Here is a 21,877-nt window from a genome sequence, read left to right as displayed (position 1 = left end):
GGTTTTGTTAGCTGCTCATAATGAATTGTGGAGCCCCACAGATTTCCTAATTTACAGTTCTGGTGTGGCTGCCTGATGGGTGAAAGAGAACAGAAGAGAGGGAAGCTGCCAGGGAGGCTGGGCTGGAGGTAGGTCTGGAATATGGCAGACAGAAGTAAGGCAGCAGCATCGGAAGGGAAATTACCTAGGAAGGATGAGGCTTCTGAGGACCAAAAGGCCAGGGAGCTCTGCCTCTTCCACAGAGATGGGGACATTTGGTTAAAGCCAAAGGAGGAAATAAAAGGGTTGTGCGTGGAAGGAGTAGGGCAAACAGAACCATATTCAGCGTGTACCATCCTCAGGCTTCTGCAGGGAATCTGGGGAAACACACCTTAATAAAAACAATAAAATTAAGTTTTTACCTAGGTTTCACTAAACTCAATTGCTCTAATCTAATTATGATACCATCAAATAATACAGCTCATCAGAATTTTGAGCCTGGGTGCATTCTGTCACTTATGTGTTCTCTCAGTGCACATTTTGATGTTTGTATTTTGCTTTTTATGGTTGCTGGAGGCTGCCTGCACCTCTGTTTCAGTTGTGGCAAAGGCAGCTCCTGGCTTGGTGGTTGTGGGACCTACCCAAGGCAAGTTGCAGCAGGCACAGAAAACAAGCCTATAGGGTGTAACACATGGGGTAAAAGTTCTGGTTTTAAGTCATGACCAGCTTAAACTTTCACTGGCTCCTCTGGCTGGGTCTGTGTGTTTTTGGGGACTGAAGTCTCTGTAGAGCAGGTGAGAGGATGCATGTTCTGGGCTGTGCTGCAGGTTCCTCCTTCACACTGAGATCCAGACAGGTTCTTAAGGCTTCATGGTGGTTTGACAGTAGAAGCATCCCTGCAATGATGCTGTGTGAGGTGAAGATAAAAGTCTGCAGAGAGAGCTAGGAGGACGAGGTGCTGAGAGGCAGTAAAGTTAGGAGGGTAGTGGCAGAGGAAGGCAGCGTGCTCCAGGCGAGGTGGCCGTAGTGGAGAGGAGTGTACATGGTCCTGGTGCTGCACACAGGGATGCAGCAGCAGCAGTCAGGGCCTGGGTTTGCTGGCAGAAGTGCCAGATCAGCAGCTGCAGTGTAAACTAATTCCCCTGCCCTATATAGCACGTGAGCTCTGTGCACACCCACCTCCCTTTGTACAGATGTGCCGTGGGGAGGCACCAGAGCTGCTGTCAGGGCTGCTGTTACATCCCCAGTGCTGGTGGGGCTGAGTAAACCTCTAATGCTATGAAAAGACCATTCCTTTATATTGGGCAAGGCCTAGAAAGTAGAGAAAGTGATGCTTGAAGCTGGGCTGACTGCTCTGTTTTGAGAAGATGTGACCCATCCTTGCCCACAGCAGGCAGAGTTTCAGTGTAAAGATCACAACAGATTGCAGTCACAACTGTGCCATTTCCAGCTCAAACTACATAAATTCTTCATAGTTAAATGTCATCAGTGGGCATAATTTCGCTACAAACCTTGTACAGTGAATTAGAGCAAATGAGGCAAAAGTGAAGATTGATGGAATTGGCTGATGTAAACAATTTTATAAATAAAATCAGGTATGTGATTTGCCACTTCCAGTCAGACTGCATTTGGGGTTCTTGTACGGGATTGCTTTTGGGAACAAAAAGCAGTTAAACCAGACCTTTTGGCACATTGCTGTGTACTCTTCTGCAAGGCTTTGGGGCTCTAAATAGTTGCCTGGTGAGGATACTCATCCCATAACTGCTTATGTGCTGAAATGTGTGTTTCACTCAGACACCTGTGCAGAGTGTTAATAGAGGCTGAAAATAGCTGTGTTTGAGAAAGTTGTTTCTTTCTTCTCTTTTGGCCAAGTTTAACATTTTCATGCTTGTTTAACCACAAAGCCACAATAAAATGTAGCAGTCTTGTCCAACATCCCTGTTCTGAAGCGTTGCATTGAAGTGCTTTGTTATAAAATGCTTCTGTTTTAAAGAAGAAAAATCCACCTCCTCAAATGAAATGAATCAAAGAGAATATTTACTGTTTGTTCCAAAACTTCCAGGAGACCGCAGGTGTTTTCATGACTAGGGGAAATCTTTGGGCAGTATTACTTAATGATTTTGAAAGCTAAAAAAGGAGATAAGTCAGAGGTATTCTGGGAAGTGAGAAAAAGACGTGAATGTGCATCACCTTGCTTTTGCAGCTTGCTCGGAAGAGATGTTATAGAGTGTCAGCGTTCAGTTTTTTGGAGCCTGCCTATGCGTTGGTGTGTTGAGGTGATGTAATGGGTGGTTAGGGTTGTGGTGAGGAAACACCTTTTACCTTGCAATGGTACCACATTGTGCAAACACAAGAAGTGTCACAGTCACTGGCTCCCTGATCTCGTTGTGGAACAAACAAAGCAATAAATGGGCTCGCAGTAGCAGATGGGGAATTTGGAGCATACAAAAAAATGCCAGGGAGGAGGGGAAGGGAAGGAATTAAGCTTATGTGCTCCTAGTGAAACTAGACTGAAATGTGTTACGGGAAAACAGTGTTTTCCTGTGCCACTGCACTAAAACCAAAAGGGTTTGGGTAAACAGCAAGAGAGTCCTGAGTTGCTAATGGCCTTTGGTTCTGGTAAAAGTACTGCAGGAAAGTTAGATGTAGCTTGGAGGGACGTGTTGGGTAAAATTTCAGGAGCCTCTCAGTTTAATGTGTTTTGATTTCTTACCTGAACTGCTTGAAGTCCTTAGAAATCCCCCCTGCTAAGTTGGGATTTTGGAAAATAGGAAACTCAAAAATTCTAAAACTGTCTCAAAGAGAAAGAATTATCAGCTCTTCCCACATGGAACCTCTGGAAGAGAAGGCAGGAACAACTATTCTCCACAGATGATGAGGACAGTTTTGTCTTGTGATCATCTCAGAAACACAGTCTTGAAGCTGCTTTCCTTTTTCTTAGCACATTCAGAGAGGAAGCGCCTTAGAAAGCCGAGTAAACGGCTTCTGGAATATGCAGAAGAATATGATCACTTGTTTGCACCCAAGAAAAAATCAAAGAAGGGCCAGGAGCAATTGCAAAAGGTTGGTGAAGGCCAGTGTGCTCTTTGTGGTTATTACTCTGGGGCTCTGGTCTCTGTGTGTTTGTGTTCTTGGTGGCTGAGTGTTCTTGCTGTGTGCAGTGCCATGCAGGATGAATGTTTTCACCAACATATTTCACCATGCCAGGTGAATTCTGTGGCGAGGTCTGAATTTGAAGGAGGCGTTCCTGCACAATGCAGTCCTGACAGAGATACCCAGCGGGGGCCAAGTTCTTTGGTTTCAACTCCATCTTCAACCAAAGAGTCCCCTCCCGTCCTTGAAGCAGAGTGTTCCTTCTCAGAACTAGGATCCCACTCCACTGATCCCCCTAATCAAGTTCCAGGAGGATCTTCAGATTTTCCAGAGGTGGTGCTGTCTTCCTCAGACGTTTCTGAAGTTTCCGCTTCTCCAGATGCAGAAGAGGGATTCCTGAAATCAGGTAAGTGGGAGGTTGTGTGATGCTGCTTTTGTAAGTGAAAGTATCACAACTTCAAAGGAAAATGATGCTTGGGGGGCAGCATGTAAATGTCAGTGGCTGTTGGTCTGTTTGTTCTTGCTTTCCTTCACTCACTGACTGTTACTGGTGTTGAGAAGGGAGGGAGAGAGGTCAGATACAAGGATGTTCAGTGACCTGGTACTGTTGGCTTTCTGTAGACTCTGGTGGTCCTCTTTAGGTCCTGGCACAGAATGCCGCTTCTGTCCAAATGAAGAAGGCCACAACTCCTTTGCTGGGTTCTTGCTGTCCCTGCTTCCAAACAGTGACATTCCTTTAGCTTGATGGTGTCTTGCTGCTGTAAACCCCTTTGGATGAACATTGCTGTGCTGAGGGTGATGCACAAAGTCTGAGCTGCGTTCCTCATGGAGTGATCTTTTGCTCCTCTAGTGAGCTCAGGGAGCTGTAGCACAAAATTCCCTCTGGAAAAACTTTCTCCTTAAGGGATTCTAAGCATCTGTAGAAATTTTTGTAGACTTGTGTGAGCTGCAAGCCAGGACCTTGGCTTTCAGTAAGGCACAGTGTAGAAAGGGTGTGGTCTGGGAGGCCTTTTTCCTTTCCAGCAGTGTCAGTCTCAGGGTCTCCTTTCAGTATGTTTATTCTCTGATAGCATCTAAAGACATGTCCAGAGTTAAAGCCCTGGTGTTCTGGCTGTGCTAACTTGGAGGGAACACTGTTCCTGTCCTGAAGGACTTGTGGTCAAAAAAAATAAACCAAGCAGGCAGAGTTATGGTCCGGGGCAGGTCAGTTAGCCTGTCGTGTGAGGGAAGAGGGATTGCCTCTGGAGACTTGTGGATGTCATAAGGAAGTGGAAAGTTGGAGAGGATTAAAGGAGGAAAAACTGAGGATGTGAACCCAAGATTGGAGGTGCAGGAGGACAGAACAGGCTGCAGCAGTGGGAGCAAACATCCAGTCTGCAGAGGTTGCGTAGCTCTTTCCTCTCATTTCCCCTCACCTCTTGCTGAAGTGCAGAGGAGTGGGGTGGACAGAAGCTTGTCTTGAAGGTTAGGAGTGTGATGGATGAGCTCTGCCCACAGAGGTGACAAAGGGCACAGCTGAGACTGTCAAAGCCAGTGGATGAATGGGGTGGGATGGGTAAGAGGCTGTGTCTGTGAAGTGTCTGCACTCAGCATCAGCATTTCCTGGTTCTAAGTTTATACTGTTGCCAAAATTAGTCTGAATGAGCCCAGGTCTAGCAACTTGCTACTTCCCGACCACCAGCATAAAGCTTGAGTAGGAAACAGTGCAGGTTACACCTAGGTTTTTTGGGGTGTCTTTTCTCAAGTAGGTTTAACCAGGATTGTGATCTTCAACCTGTTTACTACAGCAGCATGAACGCTGGTGTGAGGGGTGTGGGAGTGTAGGCAGGGCTGTGTCAGTGGTAGGACTGGCTTATGCAGATCAAAGTGTTTGGGAAATTATGATCTGAATTGGGCTGGCAGCATGTGTTACCTGCTGGCAGTGAGTTCACAGTCTCTCTTCCGTGGGTGGATTTTTGTATTACATATTGCGGTGAACCTGAAGGTCATGGCAGACTGAGGTCTGTTTTTATTGAAGTTGTACAGAAGCAGGTAATTGGCATCTCTGCCCTAGGAGCTTATGATCCCAAAGACAGGGTGAAGCAGATTGTTTTGAACTGTTGGCTGATAATTACTGGTCTTAATCTGATTGAAGACAAGAAAACCCCTGTTTATCTGATGTGAAGGGTTCCATTGCAGGAAACTTCGAAAGTAAGCGTCAAAGGAAGCCCACTAAAAAGCTCTTGGAATCCAATGACTTGGACACTGCCTTTATGCCAAAGAAGGAGGAGTGGACTCCCCAAAAGAAGGTACTTCCCTTCCAGCTCTTTTGAAAACTGGATAGAAAACAAGCCTAGACAGCAGATCCTGCTGAACAAGACACAGTGCAATGGGATGTGGTTTTTTATTGGCTGTGGCCCAGGAGCAAAGGTCCACCCTTCCCAGAGGTGCTGGTTACTGTGTTATGATGAAATAATTCACTGTTCCCCACCCCTCCCCACTTGTAATGGGGATTGGGTAGTTTTGGCTTTAAATCTCCTTTTTTATTGATTTATATGGAAAAAGAGTCATCTAGATGCTGGCTGGGAAGGTATGAGCAGAAATGTTCTGCACAGAGGCTTTCTGTCGTGTTACAGTGTAGCTTGAACTTGAACCTAAGGCTTTGTCCTTTTCCATCAGATTTCCTCTGAGGGCTGTTTTCTTTGTTACTTCCCAAGTGAGCTGGCGAATGCATGTAAGTGCAGAGCTTGAAGCAGGATGGAGGCCTGAGGTGAATCACTTATAGGATACTGTGCTTGGTTCAGATTTTTAAAGAAAATGTTGCTGTTCTCCACTGAATACCCAATATTCAGTGACATGGATTGGAGAAAAGCTACTTGTATTTAGTTCAGGTCATGTACCTGCACAAGTCTTGTTGCCACTGTTCCCAAAGTTGAGTAACAATGCTTCTTTCCTTTTTCTTTCTTTGTGTGGCACAGTCTTAGTGCAGTTATCACCACTGCAGTAATGTAGAGACCAGTGTATTTCAGTCGTAAGGTCTGTAAAAGTGTAAACTCAGAAGAGAGTGTCTTTTCCCAGCACCTAACAGAGTATTAGCAGCCTTTTTGGGAGAGCACAGGAAACAGTGAATGGTGCTGATGAGCACAAGACACATCAGACTCTGCGTTCCTGCCTGCCCAGAGACAGACTTTCACATGTGTGATTTATCTCACACACACAAACCAAATGTTTTCTTGGAAAATCTCTAATGACTGATGAATTCATGACCTGGATGGTAAATTAGGCATTGCAGTCATTCCAAAAGGTTGCATGGCTGAGGAATGTGTGCCTCTGTTTTCATTTGGTGACTTGACTCTCTCTCTTGTGTGTTTGTAGGGTACTGGCCCTTCAGAGAGTGACAGCTCTGAGCTCTACTCACCAGCCCACTTCCAGGACCTGGGAGAAGGTAAGTGAAGCAGGGAGAGCAAGGCAGACTGTTGGTGACATTTGGATCAGTGCCTGTGGCACTGTGTGTGTGTGTGTGTAAGGGCTTGGTGTTCTGTGTTCAGCAGCCCAGCAAAAGTTGCTTAAACCAGTACGAACTGGTGGTTCTCTGATGGCTGCAAGGCAGAGGGCCCAGTAGGCACTCAGAGGCTGGTATTGCCCCAGCCCTTAGGCCCTCAAAGAATATAGGACCCAGCCTGAAGCTCTCAGAAAGGCTGCAGAATTTGCTGGTGTCACCTGCAGCAAGGGAATTATTTCTGGATTTTCCTTGAATGGTCTTTCTGTTGCATCTCAGCTTCTGAAAAGCTCTTGGAGAAACAGCGAAAGCGGAAGAGACAGCGCCATACCTCTGCTGCAGTCCATTCCAAGAAGGAGAAAAATGAGGAGGGGCTGGGGGAGACCCCACACTCTGAGGTACTGTTGGGTCTTCCTACATGTTTTCATCCCTATAAACTGTTTGCTACTTCCCAGGGCATTTGGCAGACCCTAAGCCAGAGGCATCTTTTGGCGTGTCATTTGGGAATTTGTCCCACTGATGCAGCTGCATGAGCTGGGGTTAGGCTGAAGATACCATCTTGATCTAGCAGCTGTTTTATAGTGATGCTTAACTCAGGCTCTGTTTTCAAACTGCTACTCAGCTAATTCTCTGTGAGAGAGGCTCTGAACTCATGGAACCAGGTTTTGCCTGGCGTCTTGCTTTGCACCTCAGAAAATCAAACTGCTGTAAAAGGTCTTCTCTGGGGGTGGGACTCTTGTCCTTTCACACACCAGCAAGAAGCACAAGCACTAAACTGGACTTCAGCCCCTTCTGCTTGCACCTGCACACCACGGTGAGCCAAGAACCCCATTGGAGGGGCTTGGGGGGGACTGTCTGTGACTGCTCACAAGAGCCTCTGATTGCATTCTGACATCCAGCAGAAAGGGATAATTGGGGCAGTTCCCTCTTCTATGTATCAGCAGGGTCAGCGTACAAATATCTCTGACAAGCACGTTTTGCCTTTTAGGAATGAGCCAGTTATCAGCAAGTGTAGGGGAAGCAAGACTTCCTGGGAGAGGCAGGACACCTCTGGGCCTCTCGCCATCGCCTCTCACTTCCGGTGGCCCAGGTTCAGCAGCAGGCAGGATAGTCAGTATGTATTTCAGGAGCCAATTACAGATAAATATTGTTCTATTTGTTGTTGTTACACAGTTTCCAGGTGAGCTCAGACCTCACACCACTTTAAACTGTTCCAGCCATCCTGTTGCATTTTGGAAAGCACATTTCTGATAAAGTTCATAAATAGGGGTAATACCCCTGGTTTGTTAAAGCTATCCTGTGCTGATATTGGTGTTCTTTCTGAAATGTGCTCAGCTGGAATAGTTTTTAAAACAGCCTGTACAAATACCTTTGCCAGTGCTGGGCAGGGTCAGTTAATATTGTCTGCTGTACCCACTAAGAGAGAGCAAATTCTCTGTGAAAAGAGGGGCAGTTCAGAGCAGCAAAGATCTAGGCCACAGCTCTGAATCCTGCACCCACCGCTCACTGCAGAGGAAACCCAGTCTTAACTGCCTCCAGCCTTACACATCTGTGTTGAGTACCGGAAGTCAGGTATGGTGTAAACCATGCCAAAAAGTCAATGCTTGGCACCTTTGCAGCATCCATTTCTATGTGACTGTGTCTCTCTAGCTGCTGTGGTGGGTGTTCATCCCCTGGCTTAGGTGAGTGCTTGGAGTTCTGGTGAGTATTGGGGTGCTATGGAGATGCAATTGTGCTTTCCTGTGGAATTCAGACCATGCTGGTCCCTCAATGACTGCACACACTGGGCAAGGAAGTCTACTTTGCTAGAAAAAAATAGATGGACTGATGATACAGCACAGTGAAGCCTTGGATCCAGCTGCCTTCCAAGGAAAAGAGGGCAGAGGAAAGCTTGTTGGTCTGGGCTGAGCTAAGCAGCTTTCTCTGACCTTGCCTGTCTGTGGAGCCAGGAGTGCAAATTTACAACATCAGGGCAACAATTTACAACATTACAGCAAGAGGCCGAGAGAACGGGATGGAAAACACTGTTGAAATGGTTGTCAAGGTTGGGAGCCAAGGTTAGGCTGTGCCAAAGAACAGGTCAGGCCTTGGGATTGTGCCAGACACAGCAGCAGAGATAGTTCTGGAAGAAGACTTGGGATGAGCCCTTCTTTCTGCAGGAGGTATGTAGCGTTGCAGTACTTGTGCTGGGCAGAGGAAGGAGGGGGAACAGTGACAGGTCCTTGATTGATGGCCTTGTGTGGCAATGCCTTTTTCTGTGTTCCCAAAGGATGGGCCTTGCCCATCCTGCCTAGTTCTGATATCCCTTCCCTGTGCAGTTCTGGGAGCAGTGTTAGAACAAGGCTGTGCTCCTTAAGTTACGTTGGACTGGCAGTAGTCTGTAGTTGGGACTTAGCCTTTTTTGTTTTTTTTTTTTTTCTCTCAATAAAGTCGGTTTATACCATTCATCTTTGTATTGTGTGCTTCAATATACCCTCAGTGCATCTGTGCCTCATTGCTTCACAGAAGGCACATGGCTTTCAAGTGTCCCCAAATACAATCATACTGTTGCATTCAGGGAATAGAGGAAATAAACAACAGTTCCAGGCAAAGAAAGCATCATTATCTGAGCAGAATACTTGCTCCAGGTTCTTCCAGCTTTAAACTTTAGAAGGTCTTTATGTCCTTGTTTTGCCCAGACTTACAATGTGTTCAAAAGGCATTCAATTCAGCTATTCAGCTTAGAAGCTTTAGTAGTGCCACAGATGAGCCTTTCCCATACAGAAAGTGGTGCAAAGCTCCCTCTCGTGATTGTTAGCTGGACACCCTGCACCAAGCGGGCCTGGAGGTGTGGGAGTGATGGCTGCTGCTTCTGCCAGCAGTTTGAATTGCTCACAAGGTCTCTCAGGTGTGCTGTTTGTGTCTGGGTGTACACTGGCTACAGCTTGGTGACCCAGGGAGGAGCTGGCAGCTGTGCACTGAGATCACTCAGCTGCCTGCAGTGAGCTGGCATATTAAAAAGTGGCTGAGTCCTTAAAATGTTCTGGCTCAAAGCACTTGGCTATAGGCATCACTTTGGTGCTGCATTAATGGCCCTTAAATTGTATCTACTCTGGTGTGGCAGCTGGGGCTGGTGAGGCCACTGAAGTGTTCCCTAGATGTCCCAAGTGAGCTGGAAGCTGGCAGGATGGTGTTTCCTAGCTCTTAGTTGCCTGTCCTGACAAAATCTGTGTCCCTACTGCCAAGTGTAGCTGCAGGACAGCTGTATTTTGTGGTAGAAACTAGTGTCTCTAGGATACCTGCTGTTCTTCCCTCTTAACAGTGCCTGGGCAGGTCTCATGGACGTTGTGGGGAGTGGATACTGTAGGGAGCCTGGGCAGGATCCCTGACTTGGCCCATGAGTGTGTGGTTGGGCCTTTGTAATTTGAAACCCATCCTCTCTCTAGGATGCTCTTTCACCAGTAGATGTTATGGGCAGCGCTGTACACTCTTACAGGACAGTGGGAGACTGCACACCTCAGTCAGGATGGGGTGTAAATGCCCTCCTGTGCTGCTCATTTTTGGGTTGGCTGACTTCTTCATACTGACATGGGCCTTAGGTACCTTTGTGTTTGTATTTTACATGGGTTAGGACAAGCTGAGATGAGTGTAGGGGAAAAGTGTAGTTCATTTAGTGTGTGACAGGTGCTATGAAGATTGAGGTTTTTGATTTGTGTTTCCAGTGCAAGTAGATACTGGGATGCTTCTGACTTCAGCTTACCTGGTGTGTTTCCATTCAGGGCTGACTCCTTGCTCAGAGGGGTTATGCACAGGAAGATAATTGCATTGAGTGTGTATTTTTATTCATCTAGTAAACTGAGAGCTCTTTCCTTTCCTTTCCTGTAAATCTTTTGGTGGATTTTGTATGGGGGATGTTCTCTCCAGGGTGGATAACATGACACAGATTAACTGCCAAACCCATTAAGTGCTCAGTGGCTGAATTTGTAGTTTCCAAGTCAGGACAGGAACTACTGACAGTCCTAATTCTGGGTTTCTCTTTAAAGGGGGAGACATCGGTTCATGGGACTGCTGCAAGCCCCAAAGAGGGTCATGAGGAGGGGTCAGAGAATGACCATGGAGTGCCTTCGTCCAAAAAGATACAGGGGGAGCGTGGAGGAGGAGCAGCTCTCAAGGAGAATGTGTGTCAGGTAAGTGTTCTTGAAGAACTCTATATGAAACTATCCCACTGTTAAGTGTTTTTATATAAGTTCTGGGACACACTGGTACCCCAGGTAGCCTCCAATTACTTATTGTAGAATTAACCAGCTTTTTGTGCTCTGTAGCAAGCATTTCCCCTGCAATAGCCTTTTTTCCTCTTAAAGTTCACAGAGGTTAGGGAGATGTGACCGGTGCAAGATACATTTTAGCCCGTGTAGGGTATCAGGGAATCGGTGGTAAACAGCAGTGGTTATACTGTACACAAACTACCTGAGGTTATTGACACGAGGAAAATGTAGCATTTTTCCCCAGGGGGTCTCTGCTGGCATTTCGGCCAGCAAGGGCATTGCTGCTGTCTGGGATGCTGCAGGGAAGGAAATTGCTCCAGCTGATACTGTGTTTCTTTCCTCACAGATCTGTGAGAAGCCGGGGGAGTTGTTGCTGTGCGAGGCTCAGTGCTGTGGTGCTTTCCACCTGCAGTGCCTTGGGCTCTCCGAGATGCCAAAGGGCAAATTCATCTGCAATGAGTGTTCCACAGGTAGGGCAGCTTCTGTGAGTGCTGTGGGCTTACCTGGAGTGATGTGCCTGCTGTAGGGCTGCTAACTAGCTCTCAGTCCTCAGATTATTGGTTTGATGTCTGATAATGACTAAGTAGAATCGTAGGATCACAGACTGATTTGGGTTGGAAGGGACCTTAAAGATCATCAAATTCCACCCCCCTGCCATGGGCAGGGGCACCTTCCGCTAGACCAGGTTGCTCTAAGCCCTGTCCAGCCTGGGATAGGGCAGCCACAGCTTCTCTGGGCAGCCTGTGCCAGGGTCTCACCAACCTCACAGGGAAGAATTTTTACCTGATGTTTAATCTAACCTACTATTTTTCAGTTTGAAGCCATTAATAATGGATTTAAGTATTAACTGGCCTTAGTATTGATTCAGACAAGTGAAGTGCTAAGAAGTGAATGTCCAGAATCTGGTGGGAAAGAGGGGCAAATTCTTATCTGGAACTAGGGAAAGGGGGCTGGTGGGGAGGATGAGTCTGATGCTAGCTGAAAAGGGGGAAATGTCAGAGTAGGGTTATTGATTTTTTTTTTTTTTTTTTTTTATTTTTTCCCTGACCTGAAGTGCCAGCTATAATAATATTTATTTTGATCTGGAGTTCTACTGCAGCTTCAGGCAAAACCAGCCTGGTGCAGAGACCTGTGCTCTGGGATGGGTGCAGCAGGCTGGGAAGTTGTGCTGTGCTCTTAGGCAGCCTGGTGACAGCATCAGGTCCTCATTTAGCCCTCCTGTGTGACCGGTGTGTTGCTCTTTCTCCAGGGGTCCACACCTGCTTTGTGTGCAAGAGCTGTGGGGAGGATGTGAAGCGCTGCTTGCTGCCCCTCTGTGGGAAGTATTACCACGAAGCCTGCATACAGAAATACCCACCCACAGTCATGCAGAACAAGGGCTTCCGCTGCTCCCTGCACATCTGCATGACCTGCCATGCTGCTAACCCAGCAAACATCTCCGCCTCTAAAGGTACCCGAGTCCTCCAGGGTGGTCTGGGGGGTGCAATCACATGGTTTTTCTTTGTTTCATGTCCACTGTGGTTTACCTGGTTCACCACTTCTTTGTGTTGTTGCCTTTGTGTCCTTGCCACAGCACAGGCTGTGTTTGCTGAGGAGTAGCTGCTCCCAGGGGAGTGGAAGGGGTGGTGTCAGAGTGTGAGGCTCAGCAGCACTCCCCATGGTCGGACATGGCAGCTGGAATGTTCTCAGGCTGTCCAGAGGCTTGGATTCCTGCATGCCCAGCCTTGCCTCATGCCTCAGTGGTTTTTTGAGTAAATCTCTGGAGCTGTACAGACATGCTTGTGTTTCTCCCACCTGCTCCTCACTGTGCTGCTGCTGCAGATGGTGCCTTGCTTAGCAGCATGGGCTGTCAACACAGAGGCATCCAGAGCAGCACAGGGCAAACTATGACATTCCTCTACTTAACCTTTTTTTCCTATGTAAACTCTCATGTCGTAGTGGAGACACCCTTGGGCTAAGCTTCCCAGGCAAACATTTGTTTGAGCTGTTTGCAGCAATACCTTGACCTTTATCTCACATGATCAGACTTAAAACTTCTGTGATTGCTGTGTATGTTTGCTTCTAAAACTGTCTTTCTTTAAATCCTTGGTATCTTAAGATAAGTAACAATAAGACCAGCTCTATTTTTATTCTCAGGGTCTGTGTTAAAGCTGGCTTTTTTGCCCCCATGTATCAGTATTTGGTGCAGAAAACAATACCAAGGCCTAAAGCCCACTGCCGGCCACTTCTCCACTGAACATTTGTTGACTGGCTGCTGCTTCTCAGTGGTCACATTTACCCCTTTTCTCCCACTGGTCACATTTACGCCTTTTCTCCCACCTCTTCTTCCTGTTTATAGTCTGCTGTGAGGAACTGAAAATGGGCTCTCAAAAACCTCACATAAACTAGGCCTGTAGGGAAGTCTGAATTGCCTGGAAGTTCTGGAATTTCAGGGTAAAATCTAATAAACAAGAGGCAAGTGCTGGTGTTTTCAGAAGCTCCATGGGTTGATTTTATTATGTGCAGCTAAGCACTTGGAACACCCCCTCTGTAATTACTGTCTGAGCTGATTTAGTAATTATTTGTGTATGATAGGAAGCAGTCCCAGTCTGTGAACTCTTGAACTGTTTCTGCACGGCATGCAGGAGCTTTTTCACTTCTAAATAACACAATTTTATCTATGGTATATGTATTACAGATTTTATAATGGTATATCTATTTAGTTATATTAAATAACTTAATAGGAATCCAGCGAGTATATCATGGGTGGTCTATAAAAATTAGAGGTCAGCTTCCTTCTCCAAAGCTCATTTTGAGCTTAGGTATGAGCAGAGTGTAGTTTTATTAGGAAAGAGTCGTGATCCTGCAGAGGCTCACGTGTTGTGGCTGTTGTGGTGCCAGGTCGCCTGATGCGCTGTGTGCGGTGTCCGGTCGCGTATCACTCCAACGACTTCTGCCTCGCTGCCGGCTCCGTGGTCCTGGCCTCCAACAGCATCATCTGCCCCAACCACTTCACCGCGCGCAGGGGCTGCCGCAACCACGAGCACGTCAACGTCAGCTGGTGCTTTGTCTGCTCAGAAGGTGAGATGGTCAGCGCTGGGTCCCCTGTCACCAGGGAACAACACCCTGGGAAGAATTCATTATAAAGGGCAGAAGGTTTTCCCATCGAGAATGTCCCAATGGGAACTGCAGAGAACACACTGCCTTCCTGTCTTTCCACGTAGAAGTCCACCTTCAGGCTAGGACCTTTTCTGGATCCTTAGAAGGGTTCTTTTTTTACCATGAGTAGGGCCCAGCTTTAGAAAAGGGCTTGCAGGAGACCATCATTGCCTTTTTCCAGCTCTGTCTGGAAATGCGGAGTGCAGGGCTTCTGCACAGTGACTGATAAATTCCTTTTCCTTCTCTTTGCAGGGGGCAGCCTTTTATGCTGTGAGTCGTGCCCGGCTGCGTTTCACCGTGAGTGTCTAAACATTGAGATGCCAGAGGGAAGCTGGTATTGTAATGATTGCAAGGCAGGCAAAAAGCCACACTACAAAGAAGTAGTCTGGGTGAAAGTTGGGCGCTACAGGTAGGTGAAGATAGAACAGACTTGTCCCCATCCTTCTTCATGCAGTGCTCATGGTGACCGAGGTGAGAAGCTGCTCCTCTCTGCAGGGTTCAGTGCAGCAGCCTCTGGCTTCTTTGCATGCAAATAGCTTGCAAAAAATGGTAAAATGTGAGCTTTCCTCCTCCAGTAGTCTCTTTTCCCCACACCAGCCTTGCTGGTAGCCCTCACACACTTTTTCCCATGTCTCCATGCAGTAGCATACTTTTGAGGTGGCTAGAAGTGGGGAAGCCAGAGGTTTTTCATCTGCCCTTTCCTGTGTTGCAGGTGGTGGCCAGCTGAGATTTGCCATCCTAGGACAATTCCTGTCAACATCCAGAAAATGAAACATGACATCGGTGAGTTCCCTGTGCTGTTCTTCGGCTCCAAGGACTACCTGTGGACCCACCAGGCTCGTGTGTTCCCTTACATGGAAGGTGATGTCAGCAGCAAAGACAAGATGGGGAAGGGCGTGGATGGCATATACAAGAAAGGTAACTTGTACATGGTCTTTCCCTCTTTATTCCTATTTGGAAAAGTGTCGTTCTTGTAGCCAAGAAAAATATCTTCTTACAACTGAAGTGAAATGAGCTGCTGCTTGTGTATCATCCAGCATACTCAGAGTGTTTGAATCCCACAGAGGGAGAAGGGTGTGCAGATCACAAATGCTTCTCCAGCTCTGACATAACCTCTCAAAATCCAAGTGAGCTGCTGCCATGTCAGCTTCCCTCTGTGTAACACAGTCATTATCTTGATATAAAAGTGCACTTGAGAGTTGTGAATGCGGCTGCCTGGCATCTCTGCCCAAGAGGGCAGGCAAAGATAGCCAACAGATGGGATGCTTCATCACCCATGGGCAGGCCCCTGACTGTAATTTCTGCATTTCCCTGCTGCACTGGCCTTTTTTTTCACCCTCCTCTGTTGAACCTTGGGAGCACTGGGTGGACACTGGCTGCCCAGCTCTGTGTGAGCAAGAGGGAGTTCCTCATAACACAGCCTGTTCTCTCACTTAGCTCTTCAGGAAGCTGCTGTGAGATTTGAAGAGTTGAAGGCACAGAAAGAACTGAGACAACTTCAGGAAGATAAAAAGAACGACAAGAAACCTCCTCCCTACAAACACATCAAGGTGAGGGGAGGTGGTGGGGGGCAGGTGTGGAAGACAAGTCTTGAGCTGTCGGTGCAGGTGATTTACAGGTATACAGAAACATTTCTGATGTTTGGGTGTCTGGCTGTTCTTGAAGGTTTCTTTGATCCTCTTTCCATCCTCAGCAAGCTGGGCAGCAGTAACAGAGGTGCTCTGATTTTCTGGAACAGATCTGGTCATGTCTGTGCTGTCCATGTCAGTTGTGTGGTCTGAAGGAAGTGTCTCTCTACCTTGAGAACTCAGGGGAGAGGGCTGGTAATGCTCAGTATGGTCAAAAGCTCCGTGCTGCTGGTGGCAAGATGGGCAAACCAGGTGGTGCAGGACAGGAGGTGGTCAGGGTGCAGTGCAGCAGGGCTGTGTGGAGGCATCATCTCTGCTTTTGTTTTGTATCTCTGTATCAGTTGGTGGCTGAACAGAAATACTGAAGCAGGTGTACAGGCAGCAATAGCAGCCCTCTTCCTCAGTTTTGGGGAACTATTCATGTTAAGGGCTGTTAGTTATTATTATTATTACTGAGTTAGAATTGGAGCGGCATTGGAAGTCCTACAGGATGGAAGTGACTTGAGAGGAGCACTGGGGCCAAGCATGTGCCTGTGTCTGGGAAGTGGATCCCAGCTTACCAGAAACCCAGTGATTCAGGGAATGTGTTCTTTTTTTATTGCTTCTGTCTGCTCCTTCCCTTTTTTACATGGCAAAATATGAAAGCTTAACTGATTTCTGGCACTTTTTGTATCTAGCTAGGATTTCCAGGCAGGCAGGTATATCCTGCATGAGTTACTGTGCGGTGTGAAGAGCGCAACTGAATGGTGTAGCAGCGGTATGGGCCAGGCAGCTTCAGTGGAGGAAGTAGTTTCTCATTATAGCTATTTTTAGGCCTCTCTGGCCGCAACATGAAGGAACTTTGGAAGCAGTTTAGAGCCTTTGAAATACCCTTTTATATAAATAATGACGGTTGTGGCCATTAGTCATGGCAGCTCTTCTGAGGTCTGGGTGCAAGCTGTTTGTCTCTCTGAAAGCACAACAGTTTGCAGGAGCAGATGGTGAACTGGAGAAGGCTTCAGGGTGGAATGCTGAAGCTGGTTATGTCTACTCCTTCTAAGGAGATCAGCACCTCGAGGTCCATCCCAAAGAACACGCACACGAGAAGCTGCTGCAAAATACACTTGGGATCCTTCGTCATGTCAGGCTTGTGACTAGTCCAAGCACTGCCCTGTTTTGGTTTTGTTCCAGCAGTGCCTCAGAGAGTAGGGAAGGTGTGCTGGGCATGTGTGGTGTGAAATGGCAGTGCCAGAGCAGTGCCAGTGGTGGACTGACCTAATCCTGGGAGTCTTGCCACTCTTAATGAGATGACGAGTCTGGATAAGAGATGGGAACCTGAGTGACAAGGAAGGTTGGAGGTGAAACATAGTTCTGGAAGGCAGGTGGAGGAGACTGTGTTGAAGAGATTAATGAGGGATTTCTGCAGAGTTTGCATTTGAACAAAGGGAGATCAGGACTGGGCCAGCCTCAGTCAGGCTGTCAGTGTGGAAACTGTGGGTGGGACCTGGTAACTTACCTGGGGGCTGGAATAGTTTTGCTCAAATCCCTTCCTTTCGTGTTCTGGGAGAGGAAAGTGAGACAGTGGCTCACCAAGGGAAAGAACAGCAAGGAGCTTTTCTTCAGTGTCTTTCTCCAAAGTCCTGACTCTCTGTTGCCTGCTTTTCAGCGTTCGCTGCCTTTAACCAAACCCCAAGGACCCAGCTCATGCCACAGACACGCCAGTCGCTTCTCCACCTGGTGCTGCACTCTGCTTCCTTCTGGAGCGGTTTTTAGAGAGCTCCTTGGCTTAACTCTGAGCTCCTCTTTGGGCCTTCCAACCCCAGCCTTGTCTGGTTTGGCTTCCATTTACATCTGCAGGACAGTTGGGTAGGGAGGTAACTGTGTGGTAGGCCTTCTGTCACAGATGTGACAGCTGAGAGCACAAACCAGCTTGAAGGTAACATTGAAAAAGCAGGGCAGTAAGGGAAAGCTGAGGAAAAGCACCTGACACTCAGACTGGGAAAGGTGCAGTTTGGTGCAGAAAGTGGTTTGGTGCTGATCACAGGGGCGGTGTGTGCCCAGCAAGAGCACTGGGTAGGCCACCTGAGCTGGATGTGGGCACAGCGATGATGGGAGGGGAACACCTGGCAGCCTCTCACCCTTCCAGGGTCACAAAATAGACACTGCACCAGGTGATGCTAATGCGGAACCTGCATCCTCCTGAGCTCTTTCCTCTAACCTTCTGCCTCTCAAAATAGCATTCCCAGAAGTACAGCTGTGCCTGTACTTGTGTCCTTCCGCCCCTGGCTGTCACTAAGTCACTGCAGCCTGTCAGCTCATAGGCAAGGGTGGAGTATAGAAGTGCCTGTCAGGGTAACCTGTAGTTCCCAAGAGCTCACGTCCTTCATGTGCATTGAAGGTGAACCGGCCGGTGGGAAAGGTGCAGATCTTCACTGCAGACCTGTCCGAGATTCCACGGTGCAACTGCAAACCCACAGACGAAAACCCCTGCGGCCTGGACTCCGAGTGCATCAACCGCATGTTGCTCTACGAGTGCCACCCCATGGTGTGTCCTGCTGGCGAGCGCTGCCAGAACCAGTGCTTCTCCAAGCGCCAGTATCCTGAGGTACAGATCTTCCGCACGCTGGCACGAGGCTGGGGCTTGCAGGCCAAAACAGACATCAGGAAGGTACGTACACTCTTTCTGTGTCACTTTCTCTTGCCCGCCTCTCTGTTGATCATTGTTGGTTTGAAAGCTGAATTTGAAGGAGACTTCTTGTTGTAGAATGCCATTTAGGAAAAAAAAAAAAAAAAAAAGGATGAATTTACTCTTTCCAGTCTTGGCAAGAGTGTTTTGGGCTCAGCTGACCAAGAAAATGGTTTGCATGTTGATGTGCCACAGGGTAAGATTGCTTGGTCAGTCTGCTTGTAAGAATGATGGGACAGTACTCAGGATTTCCAGATGGGGAACAGCGATTATTCCTCCCCCCCATTCTTGACTAGCCAGTGTTTTCCAGCATGATAATCTTGTGTCAGAAACAGGAAGCAGGGCTTGGATCTTTCAAAAGGGCAGTGTCTTTGAAATGGCTGTTATTACTGATGAAACTGATTATCTCCACCTAAAACACTTGTATGTATTTTTTAAATGCAAAGAATAGTAGTTCTTTGGACACACATCTGTGCTGAACAAAGGAGGAGGAATGTTAAAGCCAAAAGAACCCCAAAAGCTAATAAAGGATGAAGTGAAACAGAGAACTGTTAGGATAGTAGAGGAAGAATGTCTGAAAAAGGAGTAGGGATGACATGATAAGAGGGAGGCCTTGATAGAAGAGGCAAAATGTGAGTCTGTCCTGTTGAAAACTTTGCTGCCTGCTGTGCCATAAGTTAAAGGATGCTTCTGCCACTCCATGTGTTTGTTTCACTTTCAGCAGACAGTCTGGAAACAGAAACACTCAGTTATTTAGTGGGAGGAGCTATTAGCCCCACTGTAGCAGAGCTGGGGTTCTCTTTAATGGCTGGAGTATGGTCTCTGCAGTACTTCACCACAGGAGAGCTCCATGGATTCACTGCAGGAGCAGGTGCCCCAGGTGCATCCTGCTGCTCCATGTGGTTGGTCCCCAAAGGGATATTGCTTCCAGTTGGAATGCAATTAGGGCAGTGCTTTGAGCTTTGCAGCAAAGTGCTGTTCTTGTGGTTAACTTCTGTGCTGTCCCTGGATGCTAATTCTTTTTTGGCACCCAGAATAACCTGATGGTTTTAGTTCTTTATTTAATTTGAGTTATCTGAGCATGTGAAACGGATGTATGGTTCAGGGCTCTTGGTGAAGGTAATAGATCAAACTGGCTGCAAAGCACAGGGAGAGATTTTTAGGAAGGAAACAGGAGCTAAATTCTAGCACAAAGGTGGACGTCCCTCCATCCTGCAGATAATTTATCTTGTCTTATCAGGTTGCTGTTTTCTGTCTGGCAGGGTGAATTTGTTAATGAGTATGTTGGGGAGCTAATTGATGAAGAGGAGTGCCGAGCCCGAATCCGCTATGCTCAGGAGCATGACATTACCAATTTCTACATGTTGACACTGGATAAGGTATGTGGAAGGAATCTCTTGGCCAGGGTCCTAGGCAGAAGTAAAAAGATGGGAAGGAGGGCATGATAACTCCATCTAGTAAAAAGGTGCTAAGCATTGCTGATGACCTGATCTGCATTTCCTCTGAAATGACTAAATGAATTAACATGTAGTAGAGGAGCTTCAGGATGGATATTAGGATTAGGAGGAAAGTCTGAGCAGACATCATTGGAGTTTGCTCAGAAGAGGTGAGGACAGCTGGCTGAGGACCATAGATCCTGCTTCAGCATAACAGGGTGAATTTGGGAACATTGGGATCCTTCCCAGCAGCTGAACCTTGGAGAGCTCAGAATGGGGCTGGTGTGTGCCAGAAGAGGCATCAGCCCTCAGACATGTAAGTTACAGGCACAACAAGACCTTCATTGAAGTTCAGATCTCAGGTCCTGCTGTTCTCAATAGTGATGGATTTCCTTACACCCACAGGCTCCCCAGTGCAGGCCAGGTTGTTGCTATGAGCTCCTGATTTTCAGAGGTTTAAGTGGTTTTGTCATCTGCTTTCCACACTTTGTCACTCAACCGTGGAAAGATGAGAAGGAAACCATGAAAGCAGACATGGGGAGGAGGCTGTCGAGTGTGGGACAGGATAACAGTGACTGCTTTATGTCTTTCCTCTCATCCTGCTGCAAGTTCACACTGACCGTATCTTGTTCTCCTCATCTGGCTGATGGGGCAGACCCAAGTGTTAATATTTCCCTCATTACTACAAAAGCAAATCTCAGTTGCAGCTTCCTTCTCCTCTCCAGCTCAGTAACAAGCTGTGCACAAGTGTACCTCACCTTACACACTCTTCCTGTTTTCCTTCTATACACTGACATGCAAGAAATAGGAACTGCAATTTTGCTTTTAAGCAGAAGTTGGGGCCTGGAGCCACAAGCACTTCCTTGGAAGTGTGCTGGGGTGGTGTTTACCCAGTACTGATGCCACAGGGAGAACTTGTTTCCCAGAAAGCAGCAGTGGCACTGTCCTGGCTGTTCAGGAGCCGTGTGTCTTTGAAGAGGAAGATGACGTGCAGGAGGCTGTATTGTCAGAGGCATCAGAGCTGGTTGATTACAGTTGTTGACAGTTGATTGAAATGTGGTTTTCTGGGGTTTTTTTGCAATTCCAGGATCGAATCATTGATGCTGGGCCAAAGGGTAACTATGCTCGGTTCATGAACCATTGCTGCCAGCCCAACTGTGAGACTCAGAAATGGTGTGTCAATGGCGACACTCGGGTCGGGCTCTTCGCACTTGTAAATATCAAAGCTGGTAAGGAACACACTGTCAGTGCCTGCAGTAGCCTCTGGGGGTTCTGTAAGGAAAAGGGAGGGTTTGTAGCTCCCTGGGAAGGGCTTTAATTTTTGTTTTCATACAGGCATTCATGAGACTTAATTAGCAGCACAAAACACAGCTGTGGTATCAGTGAAGGTTGATACAGGGCCCCTCTACAGGGTCGATGTCCTTTTTAGTTGTAAAATGTGGTGTGAGTGAGGGCTTGCACTGAATTTTTACTCCACACAGATCTATGGGGATCTATGGTGTCCTTGTGTAGAGGTGGCAGTCATTTGTGACATGATATTTAAAAAGTGCTTTTACTTCAGCAGTAAAATGTTCCACCCTGTAATTCATTAACAACTTGCTTGGTTTCGATCTGCTTTTGTGCCAGGGACTGAGCTGACTTTCAACTACAATCTGGAGTGTTTGGGAAATGGGAAGACCGTTTGTAAATGTGGTGCCCCAAACTGCAGTGGCTTCCTAGGAGTAAGGCCAAAGGTATGATGCATCCTTTAAGCTTCTGTTCTTCCAAATCACCTCTTTGCACAGATGTGTATTATTCATTGGTTGCAGAGGTTTCAGGTTGAAGAGATCATCGTTTCAGTGTGGCCATGGGAACAGTGCTTGAAATGAGTTAAATGTTCGAGTTTTCATTCTGAGAGAACAAGTCTTCAGTTATCAGAGTTGCTATAAATAATGACAGGAAGTTTTCTTTTACACTGAAAGAATCTTTTAAAAGAAAGATTTTTCTTTTTTTCACTTTTAAAAAAAAATTCTATTTCTTATCATGACAATTTCCATAGCACTAGAGGAGCAAAGGACAGGCATGGGAAAGACTTCATCAGATAACCAAGAAAACACAACTTAGGCCATTTCCCAAAGTAAAGGCTTGAGTAAATTGTGAGCATGCATAGAAGGCCAGCAAACACATTCCTTCAGACTGAAATTGCTTTAGAGCCAGAAGGCTGCTATCTCACCATC

The 21,877-nt window shown here is 47.1% G+C and overlaps 1 protein-coding gene across 2 annotated transcripts in view; it reads left to right on the top strand.

The window, feature by feature from the left end:
• The window catches only part of NSD1 (nuclear receptor binding SET domain protein 1), a 54,175-nt gene that overhangs the window by 24,109 nt on the left and 8,189 nt on the right, over positions 1 to 21,877 (top strand). For both annotated transcript variants that reach the window (XM_082291564.1, XM_082291563.1), the window contains exons 6-21: positions 2,921 to 3,042; positions 3,187 to 3,478; positions 5,251 to 5,360; positions 6,427 to 6,496; positions 6,830 to 6,948; positions 10,573 to 10,716; positions 11,141 to 11,264; positions 12,044 to 12,244; positions 13,675 to 13,854; positions 14,185 to 14,341; positions 14,645 to 14,850; positions 15,370 to 15,482; positions 17,938 to 18,207; positions 19,488 to 19,604; positions 20,749 to 20,890; positions 21,288 to 21,394. In XM_082291564.1, the coding sequence (XP_082147690.1) occupies positions 2,921 to 3,042; positions 3,187 to 3,478; positions 5,251 to 5,360; positions 6,427 to 6,496; positions 6,830 to 6,948; positions 10,573 to 10,716; positions 11,141 to 11,264; positions 12,044 to 12,244; positions 13,675 to 13,854; positions 14,185 to 14,341; positions 14,645 to 14,850; positions 15,370 to 15,482; positions 17,938 to 18,207; positions 19,488 to 19,604; positions 20,749 to 20,890; positions 21,288 to 21,394 (2,474 nt within the window). The remainder of the gene's footprint in view (positions 1 to 2,920; positions 3,043 to 3,186; positions 3,479 to 5,250; positions 5,361 to 6,426; positions 6,497 to 6,829; positions 6,949 to 10,572; positions 10,717 to 11,140; positions 11,265 to 12,043; positions 12,245 to 13,674; positions 13,855 to 14,184; positions 14,342 to 14,644; positions 14,851 to 15,369; positions 15,483 to 17,937; positions 18,208 to 19,487; positions 19,605 to 20,748; positions 20,891 to 21,287; positions 21,395 to 21,877) is intronic.

Source organism: Coloeus monedula (genome assembly GCF_965178545.1).
Source record: "Coloeus monedula genome assembly, chromosome: 15".
Classification (NCBI taxonomy): domain Eukaryota; kingdom Metazoa; phylum Chordata; class Aves; order Passeriformes; family Corvidae; genus Coloeus; species Coloeus monedula.
Note: the sequence above shows the minus strand (reverse complement) of the source record. Positions and strands in the feature narration are given on the sequence as shown.